Source organism: Protopterus annectens, chromosome 12.part0 (assembly GCF_019279795.1).
Source record: "Protopterus annectens isolate FY-2018-M chromosome 12.part0, PAN1.0, whole genome shotgun sequence".
Taxonomy (NCBI): Eukaryota; Metazoa; Chordata; order Ceratodontiformes; family Protopteridae; genus Protopterus; species Protopterus annectens.
Window position 1 is genome coordinate 1,524,771,754 of NC_056746.1, and position 14,242 is coordinate 1,524,785,995.

The window sequence follows — 14,242 nt, forward strand, 5'->3', positions numbered from 1 at the left end:
TGGTTGATTAAAATATGCCTGACTTGTGTATATGATTACAGGGACTAAAAACATTTTAACTGCTTGTATCTTAGTATCTATATCCATATAGCAAAGCTTCCAATTTCTCAGTTTTTGTATTATCTTTTGTTTAGTCTCTTCCCACATACCCTTAGCTGCCACATCAGAATTAGTTTTTAATCCCTACTACAAAATACTTCATTTTATCATATGCCCATAAATTTGGATATTGCTGAACCTGTTTGTGTTTTTCTTGCATAATTGTACCGCTACTGCCTTTGTTTTTTAGCTTCATTAATTTTGTATCCCAAAAAATATTTGAAACTCTCTCAAAATGTTCCATAACATTGTAATGTCCTTTTCTGGTTTTATCAGGTATAAAATATCCTCTGCAAATAGAGCCAGTTTTTCTTGACTACCATACCAATTATATCCATGAATTTCTGAGTCCCTTATTTTCATTACCAATGGTTCTAAGTATAATGCAAATAATAAAGAAGAAAGAGGACATCCCTGTCTGGTTCCTCTGCTTGAGCAGAGATTATCAGAGAGGAACCCATCCACTTAAATTTTTGCCTCTAATCCCTCCTATATCCTCCTAATTAACCGTATAATTTTTATCAGGAAATGCAAATGCTTCTGTTGTCCTGTTCATAAATTCCCAGTTTACTTTGTCAAATGCATTCTCTGCATCAAGATCCACCAACTGTGGTAATTTCTTACATTCTGCTTTGCTGTGGATCATCAATGTTCTGTTAATGTTGTCAAATGTTTGACTCCCCTTCACAAAACAGCATTGAGCAATGGTGATAAATCCTGGACCTCAATGTCTGACGAGATCAGACAGAAGTCCCCGTGGACTATGATGTTTGCAGATGACATTGTGATCTGTAGTGAGAGTAGGGAACAGGTGGAGGAGACCCTGGAGAGGTGGAGGTATGCTCTAGAGAGAAGAGGAATGAAGGTCAGCAGGACTAAGACAGAATATATGTGTGTGAATGAGAGGGAGGATAGAGGAATGTTGAGGATGCAGGGAGTAGAGGTGGCGAAGGTGGATGAGTTTAAGTACTTGGTATCAACAGTACAGAGTAATGGTGAGTGTGGAAGAGAGGTGAAGAGAGTAGTGAGACCAGCTATGTTATATGGGTTGGAGACAGTGGCATTGACAAAAAGGCAGGAGTCATAGCTTGACGTGGCAGAGTTGAAGATGTTAAGATTTCCACTGGGTGTGATGAGGATGGGCAGGATTAGGAATAAGTATATTAGAGGGTCAGCCCAGGTTGGAAGGTTTGGAGACAAAGCCAGAGAGGCAAGATTACGTTGGTTTGGACGTGCTGAGGAGGGATGCAGAGTATATTGGGAAAAAGATGCTAAGGATGATGCTGCCAGGTAACAGGAAAAGAGGAAGGCCTAAGATAAGGTTTATGGATGTGGTGAGAGAGGACATGCAGGTGGTTGGTGTGACAGAGCAAGATGCAGAGGACAGGAAGAAATGGAAACAGTTGATCTGCTGTGGCGACCCCTAATGGGAGCAGCCGGAAGAAGAAGAAGAAGATACAAACACCACATTGCAGTCCATCATATAACTTATGTTCTTATCAAACAATACTTCAATAATTTTAAAATATGCACATTTCCACTTAAATACATATAATCAAAATATTAACATATTTTCACAATTCTTAACCAAATACACATTTATATCAAATATTCAATTTCACTTCAAGATTAAGACCTTTGGATATAGTGCCCTAAAACTGATAATCATTCTACTTTCCAAACTCAACAACTTCATTACAAAATTACCCCCTCTCACCATGCAAGGTTGACCCGGTATGCAAAAAAACAGAATTTCATCAGAACCACCATGGACCATATGAAAATATTTAGCAACAGGACTATTGATATTCACATTCCAAATATCCCCCAAGTGCTGTAAAATTGTAGCCTTCAAATGGTACAGTGGACAGACTAAAGATGGTGATGTTCTCACACCCACACCCCAAAATGTACACTACCCCACAGGAGGTACAATTAAACTGTCCCCTAGAAATACATTTTTTACCATTTATATAACTTTCTGTCAAATTCTTAACATTTTTACACACCCTACAATGGCCACAAGGGAATGTGCCCACTTGATCAGATTTTCCACTTACGTGCCTCAGGTTGAACAGTTCTTTAAGATTTATGTATCTACCAAAATGAAATTTAACATGATTAGGACATAAATAGCCAAACTGCTCATCTGATGTTACCAGATGCCAAGATTCCATTACTAATTTCCGTAATGTCTCAGAAAAGGGGGAATACTTGGTAGAAAAAAATATGTATCTTTGCTATCAACGTTATTGCCATGATAATCATTACCATCATCACCCCTCCAGTACTGCTTTCTATGATCCACATCACACTTTTTATAATATACACCATACCTTTCACTATGCAAGAGAGTTAATATTGCACCGTTTTTAATCTCCCCATCATAAGTTAAGAAACGGCACTGAGCGTTATGTATTCACAGTCTGACAAAGGGGGTAATTGGGTTGTTTTATCTAGAAGTAAGTGTAATGCGATGGTCAGAGATTTACTTGTGAATGAAGAGGAATATGTTAAATTGGCAAACAACCCAATTAATCAATTGAATGCATCATTATTGGAGAGGGGGAGGGGTTGTTTTTTTTTTGGATTCTAAAGATGTGAAAAAACTGTGTTACTAAGACAGTTGACCCAATTTTGTATGCTATCCCTAAGGTGAACAAAAATTTGTCAGACCCGCCAGGAAGGCCTATTGTTTTGAGGGTCAATTCTTATTTAGAAAATGTTGGTATCTTCCTGGATTCTTTGTTGAAGAAATATTTATGTATGGTTCCTGCAGGTTAAAAACTCACATGAAGTGAGTCATTTGGTCACAAGAATGAAATGGCAGGATGATTATTATTGGGCCACTGTGGATGTCAATGCTTTATATACGAATATTGAATTGAAATGGGGGTTGGAGTCCATTTGGAATTTAATGGGTGAAGGACCATGTACTGCTTTCGCGATTAGACTTTTGGAATTTTGTTTAACATACAATTATTGTGTGTTTGAGAGAGAATTTTTTTTTGCAAAAGAGGTACTGCCATGGGGGGTACCTTATGCCCCGTCCTATGCAATTTTGTATATGGGGGAGTTTGAGAAAAAATTTATTTGTTACTGAATTTTTTTTAGAAAGCATGTCATCTTTTGTCAAAGGTTTATAGATGACTTTGTTTTTATTTGTAATGGTAGAGTGAATTCCCCAGTTTTATAGAGGAGTTGGAACATGAATTTGCATGGGTTGACATTCTCTTTTGAATATTGTAAGAACAGTGTACAGTTTATTGATGTACAATTTTATGTTAATGAACAATGGAAGACTCAGTTTGTCTTATCATAAGCCTACTGCTGTAAATAATTTTGCATGCTAGCAGCATGCATTCCCCACACCTTATTAGATTTTTACCAGTAGGTGAACTTAAACATAGTTTACGAAATACCTCTGAAGAGAGGTTTAAGGAGGAAAAGGTTAATGAAGAGGTGAATAGGTTGTTAATATGGGGTTATAGCAGATGCCTGTTGAATGATGCAGTGAGAAGGGCTTATGATGGGGAGGTTAAAAACAGTGGGATATTCAATCTCTTGCATAGTGAAAGGTATGGTGTATATTATAAAAAGTGTGATGTTGATCATAGAAAGCAGTACTGGAGGGATGATGATGGTAATGATTATCGTGGTAATAAGGTTGGTAGCAAAGATATATATATTTTTTACCAAGTATTCCCCCTTTTCTGAGACATTAAGGAAATTAGTAATGGAGTCTTGGCATCTGGTAACATCAGATGAGCAGTTATTTCCTAATCATGTTAAATTTCTTTTGGTAGATACTTAAATCTTAAAGAACTGCTCAGTCTGAGGCACGTGAGGGGAAATCTGATCATGTGGGCACATTCCCTTGTGGCCATTGTAGGATATGTAAAAAGGTTAAGAATTTGACAGGAAGTTACATAAATGGTAAATTTATTTCTAGGGGACAGTTTAATTGTACCTCCTTTGGGGTAATGTACATTTTGGGGTGTGGGTGTGAGAACATCAAATGGTACTTTGGACAGAGTAAGAGGATGGTGAAGTTTAGAATTTTAGAGCACTTGGATATTAGGAATGTGAATATGAATAGTCCTGTTGACACATTTTCATAAAGTCCATGGTGGTTCTGATGAAAGTCTGTTTTTTGCGTACTGGGTCACCCTTGCATGGTGAAAGGGGGTGATTTTGTAATGAAGTTGCTGAGTTTGGAAAGTAGAATGATTATCAGTTTTAGGACACTATATCCAAAAGGTCTTAATCTTGAAGTGAATTTGAATATTTGATATCAATAAATGTGTATTTGGTTAAGAATTGTGAAAATATGTTTAATATTTTGATTGCATGTATTTAAGAAAGTGGAAAATGTATATATTTTAAAATTATTGAAGTACTGCTTGATAATAACATAAGTTATAAGATGGATTGCAATGTGGTGTTTGTATATGTAATATTGTAAATGTAGTTGATTGTATGCATTTTACTGAATGCACTTTAAATGCATTTAAGAATGTATATGGATATGATTTTTTTAACCAATCAGTAGGGGGCAGTGGTGTATAAATGGAGTTTAATTTGTGTGGAATTTATCCTTGAAGGCAAAATGCCAAGGTACCGGATGTGTTAAAATAAAGTAGTTTGGCTCCAGAATAGTGCTGCTTGTTATTGGTTTTGGTTTCAGTTTGTCCAGCCAGCTAGCTAGCCACCAGGTGACATAAGGGTTTATACCTAACTTTTTGAGCTTGGCAACAACGACTGAGTGGGGTATTGTGTCAAATGCCTTGGCTAAGTCAAGGTAGACAGTGTCAACCATTTTGCCCTCATCATTGTTTTGGTGACCTTCTCAAAGAAGTCCACTAGGTTGAGTATTCATTATCTGCCCTTAACGAAACCAAATTGGGTTGGGTCCAGCATGTGGAGGTCTCCTATGTCAATATTGATGATTTCCATGATAATTTTTCCATTGATTTGCATATGAGACTATTGAGACGTATGGTCTGTAGTTTCTAGATTCTGTAGGTGGCCTGTCTTTGTGCAGAGTGATGACTGTTTGCTGTTCTCGATTTGTGAGGCATGGAGCCTCTTTGGAGGCTACCATTAAATAGCAATTTCAGAGGGGATGATATGTCATGTTTCATGCTATTTAGAAGGCATCCTGGGATATTGTGTGTGCCCTTTAATGCAGTGTACTTGGCCTTAGAGAGAACATTTAAGGTCCTGTTCCCTAGTGATAGTAGGGGGAGTTATATTTGATAATATTTCCTGAGGGGAGGTTGATGCGGGGAGAAAGGGATAAAGTTGGAGCTGAATTTCAGACAGTAGGTTTGTTATATCTTCTGGCTTAGTATAGGTAGCTCCATTAACAGAGCACTGCGCTCAATTGTGTATTGCCTTTGAGGTTGCAGACATAGTTGAAGAATACGTGTTGTCCTTGGCCTGAGAGGCCAAATTTAGCTCAAATTTGTCTTTAATAGACTTTATTTGTTTGTGTTTGTTTAGTTTGATGAGAGTGCTTTTATTCTGCTGGTTGCTACATCTCCTAATTTTTGCCATGATTTTCTTCCTTCTGTTGTACAGCCTATTGATGATGTGATTCCACCATGGTGGCTTGTTTTCTGAGTTAGTACTGTACTTGTTCCTATTGGGTACAGTTACCTCTGTGCAGCTAATAACATGCTATTGTAAGGCTTCTGTGAACAGTTGCATGTAGGCAGCAGTGTTCTCAGGGTTTATGGGGGCTTGAAATTTTGCCAGGTAATCACTTAATAATAGGAAACTAACCTTAGAGTAGTTTCTGAATATTCCAGGGTTGGCTGGCATTCCATGTTTTATTTTTATTTCAAAGGAGACCATTTTTTGGTCTGACTTTACCAGAGAAGACATTACACTAGGGGGTGGGCAACACACTCCCATATTAGTCGAGGACCAGATATTCAGATCTAGTATGTTTGCACCCCTAGTTGGTGTATTGGCAGTCTTGTCCATGGAATTTGTGTTTACAAAATCCAACAATCTCTGCGCCTGTATGTTAACTGGGAATCATACAAAATACCAGTCGGGTAATTAAAGTTGCCCATGATTATGGCTATTGGGTTGGATGGTGAGTGTTTCCAATAAGTTTAAATACATGGCTCCCAAGTATGCAGCAAAGTCCAGAAAGTTTAGGAGTTTTGCTTGGAAGTGTTTGCATAGTTATTTTTATTCCCCAAGCAGACTTCAAAGAATTTTTCCTCAGGTAGATGACAAATGAAGGTTTTAAAAATGCTCTTCAGACTACTCTGTCAGAAATATTGCGTGAGCAAATTGGTATAATTAAGGAAATTATTCTTTTGAGTTGGGACGCAGGATCTGAATTGCCTGGACATAGTAAGACCTTATTAAGTTTAATTCTGGTGGCTGGCAAAAATGCAATTACTAGAAAATGGAAATCAAAGTCTAAACCAACTGTATCTGAATTTTGTAACAGAGATAAAAGAAAGTCTAAATCAACTGTATTTGAATTTTAAACCAAATATTACTGCTGAAAGTAATCCACACAAAACGTCTCCAACAAGTAAAATAATATAAAATATGACAAATGAGACGCTAAAGGCTGTAAAATCCAGAATAAAGCCTTTACTCAGTGCAAAACCACAAGCGCTTTCACAATTATGCTTCTTCAGGTTACAGCTTAATGTATTTGAATTTTGTAACAGAGGTAAAGAACTGGAAGTGGGATCTTGAGAAAAGGGAATGAGCAAGTTGCATAAAATTAAATGGAAATTGTGGAACAGTACTTGCAGAATAATGCTCAGTAGGAGGATGCAGGGTTAAGGTAAGGCAAGAATTGAGTAGTTTATGTAATGTTGGACTGATGGTTCTAAAATGGAACATGTTATATATAATGTATGTGACTGGAAGCATGTTAATATGATTTGTTTTCTTTTACATTAATACATTTTTGCCTATGTCTTAAGTGATAATTTAATAATAGTATTTAAAATATGTATATATTTATGTGTTGTAATGACGGTCCTGCCTTTCTGAGTCTGCACTTAATTGTACGGTGCAATGAAGAAGTATTTGCCCCCTTCCTGATTTCTTATTTCTTTGCATGTTTGTCACATTTAAATGTTTTAGATCATCAAACAAATTTAAATATTAGACAAAGATAACCAAAGTAAACACAAAATGTAGTTTTTAAGTGATGATTTTATTTATTAAGGAAAAAAATATATCCAAACCTACATGGTCCTATGTGAAGAAGTAATTGTCCTTGTTAAATCATGAAGTAACTGTGGTTAATCACATTTTTGGAAAGGCTGAGTTCAGTTTCACTAGCCACACCCAGGACTGATTACTGCCAGACCTGTTGAATCAAGCGATCACTTAAATAGTACCTGTCAGACAAAGTGAAGTAGGCCAAAAGATCCCAAAAAGGAAGACATCATGCCGCAATCTAAAGAAATTCCAGAACAGATGAGAAACAAAGTAATCGACATCTATCAGTTTGGAAAATGTTACAAAAAACATTTCTAAAGCTTTGGGACTCCAGCGAACCACGGTGAGAGCTATTATCCACAAATGGAGAAAACATGGAACATTGGTGAACCTTCTCAGGAGTGGCTGGCCTACAAAAATTACCCCAAGAGCGCAGCAGCAACTCATCCAGGAGGTCACAAAAGAACCCAGGACAACATCTAGAGAACTGCAGACCTCACTTGTGTCAGCTAAGGTCAGTGTTCATGACTCAACCATAAGAAAGAGACTGGGCAAAAATGGCATGCATGGCACAGTTCCAAGGCGAAAACCACTGCTGACCAATAAGAACATAAAGGCTCGTCTCACTTTTGCCAAAAAACATCTTGATGATCCCCAAGACTCTTGGGGAAAATATTCTGTGGACTGATGAAACAAAAGTTGAACTTTTTGGGAGGTGTGTGCCCCGTTATATCTGGTGTAAAAGTAACACAGCATTTCAGGGAAAGGATATCATGCCAACAGTCAATCTTGGTGGTGGTAGTGTGATGGTCTGGGGCTGCTTTGCTGCTTCTGGACCTGGACGACTTGCTGTAATTGATGGAACCATGAATTATGCTCTCTACCAAAAAATCCTCAAGGTGAATGTCTGGCCATCAGTTCGTGACCTCAAGCTGAAGCGCACTTGGGTTCTGCAGCAGGACAATGATCCAAAACACACCAGCAAGTCCACCTCTGAATGGCTTAAACAAAATGAAGGTTTGGGAGTGGCCTAGTCAAAGTCTGGACTTGAATCCAATCGAGATGCTGTGGTATGACCTTAAAAAGGTGGTTCGTGCTCAGAAACCCTCCAGTATGGCTAAATTAAAACAATTCTGCAAAGAAGTCTCGGCCAGAATTCCTCAACAGTGATGTGAAAGACTCATTTGCCAGTAGGGTGGCACAATCACTTATTAGGTTTAGGGGGCAATTACTCTTTCACATAGGGTCATGTAGGTTTGGATTGTTTTTTTTTCCGTAATAAATAAAATCATGACTTAAAACTGCATTTTGTGTTTACTTGCATTATCTTTGTCTAAAATTTATATTTGTTTGATGATCTGAAATATTTAAGTGTGTCAAACATGCAAAAAAATAAGAAATTAGGAAGGGGGCAAATACTTTTACATTGCACTGTATGTAGTTTAATGGTTTGGGGTACGGGTCACTATTGCTGCAGTATTGTGTTTAAATGCTGCTGTTTCTTACAGTTGTTTGCAGTTTATTACAATAGTTTTGCATCATGTATTTATCTTTGTTTACCTAGAAAGTCCAGTGGGGCAAAGCCCTTTGTTAGTGGAGGCTTGGAGAAGTTACCACAGATAAATTTAAGATACTCAAGATAAAACAATTTTTAACAAAGATACATTACATAGATGTTTCTTAAGGCATCTAGATGCAAACAAGTAATTGTTTTGTAGTGACAATGTACAAACAGGTATGTTTTCCATGGTGTCATTATACATGATATTTACAGTGAGTAACGCATAAGCTGTTAAGTTAAAACAGGTCTTATGTTTTAATCACGGTCGTACCTTACTACCTCTCATCAGTTTTAATCCATACACTTAAATGTATCAATACATTTTAAAATGAGATTTTGAATCCAAACTATGCCCTTTGACTTCTCAACGAAATTGACTTGTGTACAAGTATATATAATAGTTTTCAGGTCCTTTCACATAATATGCTGCTTCAGTTTTATTAATATAGGTAAGTAAAGAGAAGTGAACAAACGTCTGTTGTCTCTTTTTCTGACAAGAAATGTGTTTTAAGCATCTGACTGTCTTATACTTACTGTGTTTATCCCATTTGGCAAGTGCCTAACCCTAGTCTGCCCATTCTTACCTCACATCCCTTTACTTAGTCGTACCTGCATCCTGTATTCAGATATCAGTCTCCTTCCATGCTGGATCCTTGTCAGCTAACTTGCTTCTGTGGCTTGTCCATGGGCAGGCCCATCCCCCAAGTCGAATTCCTCCTGCAGGAAGAGTTGGCCTTAGAGCTATGTGCAGAGCCTTTATACACCCAACTGGATCCTGAGCCATGAGGGCGGGTGATAACCGAAAAAAATTGAGTGGGTAGTTCTTGCCATTTTCCTGATCTCTCTTCCTCCCTCTGTGTGTATGTGTATATAATATATACACGCACACATACATACGTACATATATGTCTTTCGGCTTTTCCCGGTTAGGGGTCGCCACAGTGGAATTCCAGTCCGCTAATGATTGGCAGTGGATTTTTACGGTGCCGAGTTGCCAGCCCAATGCCCAACCTTCAAAGAAGGCACACCCATTCACGCACAGCCCTTCCTGCATGTCTTTAATGTCACTTAACTGTGGGGAGGACATGCAGACTCCACACAGAAGGCACTCCATCTGAGAATCAAACAGGAGAACCTCTTGCTGTGAGGCGGCAACGTTAACCGCTGTACCACCGTGGCCTATACACACACAGATATATATATATATATATATATATATATATATATATATACACACACACACACACACACACACACACACACGCATACATACATACTTATCAACATTCACTGAGGTCTGTGCAGCAAATAGGACCATGGAAATTGATCCTTTCCATCCCAGGCCAGCTATCCAGTGGCTTGGATCTGTCATCAGGTTGCAGGCATAGCAGATGGAACACTAACCACTTCTCCAGCAGTATAACCTGTTGTCCATCAGGATGTCCTAGAGTATTTAGTCTTCCTTACAGAAATGGTATAGACTAAAATCAGTAGCATCATTTAAAAATGCATGCAATAGGTACATGAGAACCCTAAAAAGGAAACCTTTAAGCTATAGATTGGCTAATATGTATAATGAGCACGAGGCTGAAAGAGTGGGTATACTGAGTTGTCCACATGGCATTCTCCACTAATAAACTCCTCTTGTTCGCATCCCCTTAAGCAGCGCTCAGAGTCGTATTTGATGTTATTTTGGTATTATAGCCAACATGCTGTACAAACATTTAAATGTACTTAATGTGTAAATAAGTTAAAAACTTCAATACATGTAAACTCCAGGTAATGAGTTTTGGTTTTGTATTATTCCTTGTCTTTAAGTGACAGCATAGCTTGTGAAGATAAGAATTAGATCTACAATTTTACTGATCCATTTTAAGGTTCAGAGAAGAATCTCTTTTGTCTGTTACCTAGTGAAGCTGAATAGCTGACAGTGCATACTTTATTTTACTCTGTATTACTTTGACTTCAGTAAACCACATGTACTTTTTTAAATGTACAGTGAAAATAAATGATAAATGGATGTGTTATGTTTTAGGTGTTGGATCCCCAGTATGGAATGTATGTGTGGCCTTGTGCAGTGGTCCTTGCTCAGTACCTGTGGTTTCATAGAGACATGCTACCTGGCAAAAGTATTCTGGAGGTAAAACAGCTTCTAGATGTTGAAACTTTGTTTGAATAATTTGTTTGGCTATATGTAAGGTCTGCAATTAATTGCTCTATGTTGGAATGCCTAACTGTAATTACTTTGTGTTCTTAATTCCTAACTAAAATGTACCATTTAGTTTGCTGTGGAATTCTGAGTATCCACGACTAGATGATTTTTGGAAAAACCACAGAAACTTTTCTATGTCTGACTTGTCCTTCTTAAGACTGCTGCATTCTAGCAGTGATTAACATGGGTATCACAGTCCCCTGTATTTGAAGGACATTGCTTTTTCTATGAATCAGAAATAAGAAGTAGATACTGTATTCTGGCCACAAGGTGCTAAATGTGGAGCTTTCTTTGAGGAGGACTACAAACAGAATTCCATGCTTTCAGCTACCCTTGGTCACTTTCTTTAATTAAGCAATATTTACATCATCTTAGTGCAAGACAGTATTAGTCGTGGGGCAAGAGCAACTTTAGTCTCAGACTGATGATACTGGTAAGATATTGCAGTTTAAGTTTGCCTCATGCCTTCTTTGGTTCTCGACTCTTCATAGTCATTGCCTATTCTGTGTTTTGTGTTTTCAGTACTTAGCTCAGTTGATTTGTCTATTGTTAGGATTCATTAGTAGTACCCCCATTTCTTTGTGGCATTATGAATGAAATGCAGAAATATTTTTGACTGAGAAAATTATAATTTGTTGTGTTTTTAACTAGTTTGCATTGTACAGTCCTTATCACAGTCAGTAAATAAGGCTGGCTGTGGTATGCAGTTGACGACAGTATATTTTCATATGTGGCTCTTCTTCTTCTTGGGGGGGGGGGGGCAGTCATGTTAAAACAATCATTAACTTAAGACAGCAAAGCTTAATGAGATTTTCAGGCACCTCTAAAAAAAATCAGTAATTCAAATGGAGAACCAGCAAATCAGAAAGTCTAGTATACTAATTAAGAAAGGGAAGAGCTTATAGGTTCATAGGTTCATAGGTTCATACTAGGCTATCTGCCCGAGGGCATTTACAAGCCTAGCCCATAGTTTTGTGGCTTACGCCACCCCTTTAGTATGGGGAACTATACCCATTATTTTGCTGTGCCTCTGTTGAGCAGTGACACTGAGGTAATCCCTGGGGTATATCTGCGATCTCCCATCCATTGGTCAAGATTTCTCTTGAACAAGGCCAGCGAGGTGCTCTGCCTCACATATACCGGGATTTTATTCCACAGCATAGGGAGTCTTTGGGTGATGAATCTATCCCTCCAGCACGTCCTATTAATAGCCGTGTCGAGGTTTAAGTCTCCCGCCCTTGTGGCTCTGACGGATCTAGATTTTTTGAGGTGAAGCATATTCATCAAATCTGGGTTTGACATGGCCTTGTATGTTAGGCAAAGGTCACCTCTGAGCAAGCGGTAAGCGACTGAATAGAGCTGGAGTTCTTTCAGTCGGGCAGCATAGGACAGATGTTTGAGACCCTTTATCCTTTTGTTGAGGAACTTTTGTTGCCTCTCCAGCTGCTGCAAGTGTCGGGTCAGATACATTCCGAATGGGGCATTGTACTCAATCATTGGTCTGATGAGTGATGAGTATAGGGAGACTATGACCTCCCTTGATCTAGATGAGAATCCCTTCATGATAAGGTGGGCAATGTAGAAGGTCTTCCTAACTACTTTAGCTACATGGGTGTCGAATGACAGACTACTATCAACCTGGGTCCCCAGGTCCCTGATAACTTCTTCTGTACTCAGTGGATTGCCACCTATTTGGTAGCTAGGGGTAACCTTGTTTTTCCCGAAGGGTATGACTATGCATTTTTTGGCATTTAACTTTAGGCCATGGCTCTGGCACCAGTTATCCGTTTCTGTGAGACCCTTCTGAAGGATATCTGTGTCAGATGTGTTTTCTACTATGGCCCAGTTTGCAGTCATCTGCAAACTTTGTCAGCCATAACCCTCCTGTGTTTGCTTGTACTTGGAAAAGTAGATGCCAAACAAGAGTGGGCCCAGGACTGAGCCCTGTGGTACACCACTTGTGACAGGCTTTGAGTCTGACATGGCGCCAGCAACTCTGACCCTGTGGGTTCTGTCACTCAGCCAGTTTGCAACCCATCTTGTGATGTATGGGTTAACATTTAAGCTGATGAGTTTTTCAATGATACCCGAGTGGGGTATTGTATCAAAGGCCTTCGCCAGATCGAGGTAGGCTGTATGGACTGCCTTTCCCTCATCAATGGCTTTGGTGACTGTTTCGAAAAAGTCAACCAAGTTTAGAAGGCATGATCTGCCTTTGACAAAGCCAAACTGGGATGGATCCAAAGTCTGCAAATTCCCTATGTCTTTATTTATGAGGTCCATTATGATCCTCTCCATGGCTTTGCAGATAAGGCTTGTCAAGCTAATGGACCGGTAATTTCCAAGGTCAGTGGAGGCACCGCCTTTGCGAAGTGGGACCACAGTTGCAGTGCGCCACTCCCTGGGTACGTATCCAGAGGTAAGACTATGATTAAACAGCTGTCCTAGCTGTGGGTTTAATTCCTCGTTGAGTTCGTGGAGCACACAGCCGGGGACACCATCAGGTCCCATGGATGCTGTGTTTTTTGCTTTGGAGAGAGCAGTTCTCACTTGGGCGTTGGAGATGTTTGGGGGGCTGTTGTATGTAACATGAACTGTTCTCTATTATTCAGGTATTTTTTAATTAATAGACTGCTTAAATATCAGCCATCTCTGGTAATATTCTGGGAGATTTGATTTGTCTTTGCTAATTTGCATTGTTTTGTGGGCGTTTTATGCTGCTTCTGTGTGCAGTGCAGCACAGGAGAGCAGTAAAGCAAGTAAGAGGGAGCAAGAAGACTGCGTCTGAGATTCAGCTAAGTTTAGATATGATTGGCTTCATTTGCTGTGTGGTCCTCAACAGTTTAAATTCAAAAACATTTTTAAACAGGTAACAGATGCCTTGCTTACCTGTGTTTCCAATTTCCTTTTGTTTAAAAATGTATAAATCTTAGTTAACCAGTCATTTATTTTCCTTATGTCTGCCGTATATATTCTTGACACCTTTTCTGATGCTATCACATTTGGGGGAGCTACTTTTTGTTGTGTGTGTGGGTGTGTGTGTGTGTGTGTGTGTGTGTGTGTGTGTGTGTGTGTGTGTGTGTGTGCACGTGTGTGTGTTTGTGTGTCCACTAGGGTTCCCTTCAGCTTCACCTGTGTCTTATTGAGTTACAAGTCCATAAAGG

The 14,242-nt window shown here is 38.9% G+C and overlaps 1 protein-coding gene across 2 annotated transcripts in view; it reads left to right on the plus strand.

Moving 5' to 3' along the window:
• METTL23 (methyltransferase like 23) overlaps positions 1 to 14,242 on the plus strand; it is a 521,406-nt gene that overhangs the window by 116,875 nt on the left and 390,289 nt on the right. Inside the window, exon 2 of one of the 2 annotated variants that reach the window (XM_044090489.1) lies at positions 10,902 to 11,006. The exons of the other annotated variant lie outside the window; for it this stretch is intronic. Coding sequence (XP_043946424.1) covers positions 10,902 to 11,006 — 105 coding nt within the window. The remainder of the gene's footprint in view (positions 1 to 10,901; positions 11,007 to 14,242) is intronic. 2 annotated transcript variants of the gene reach the window in all.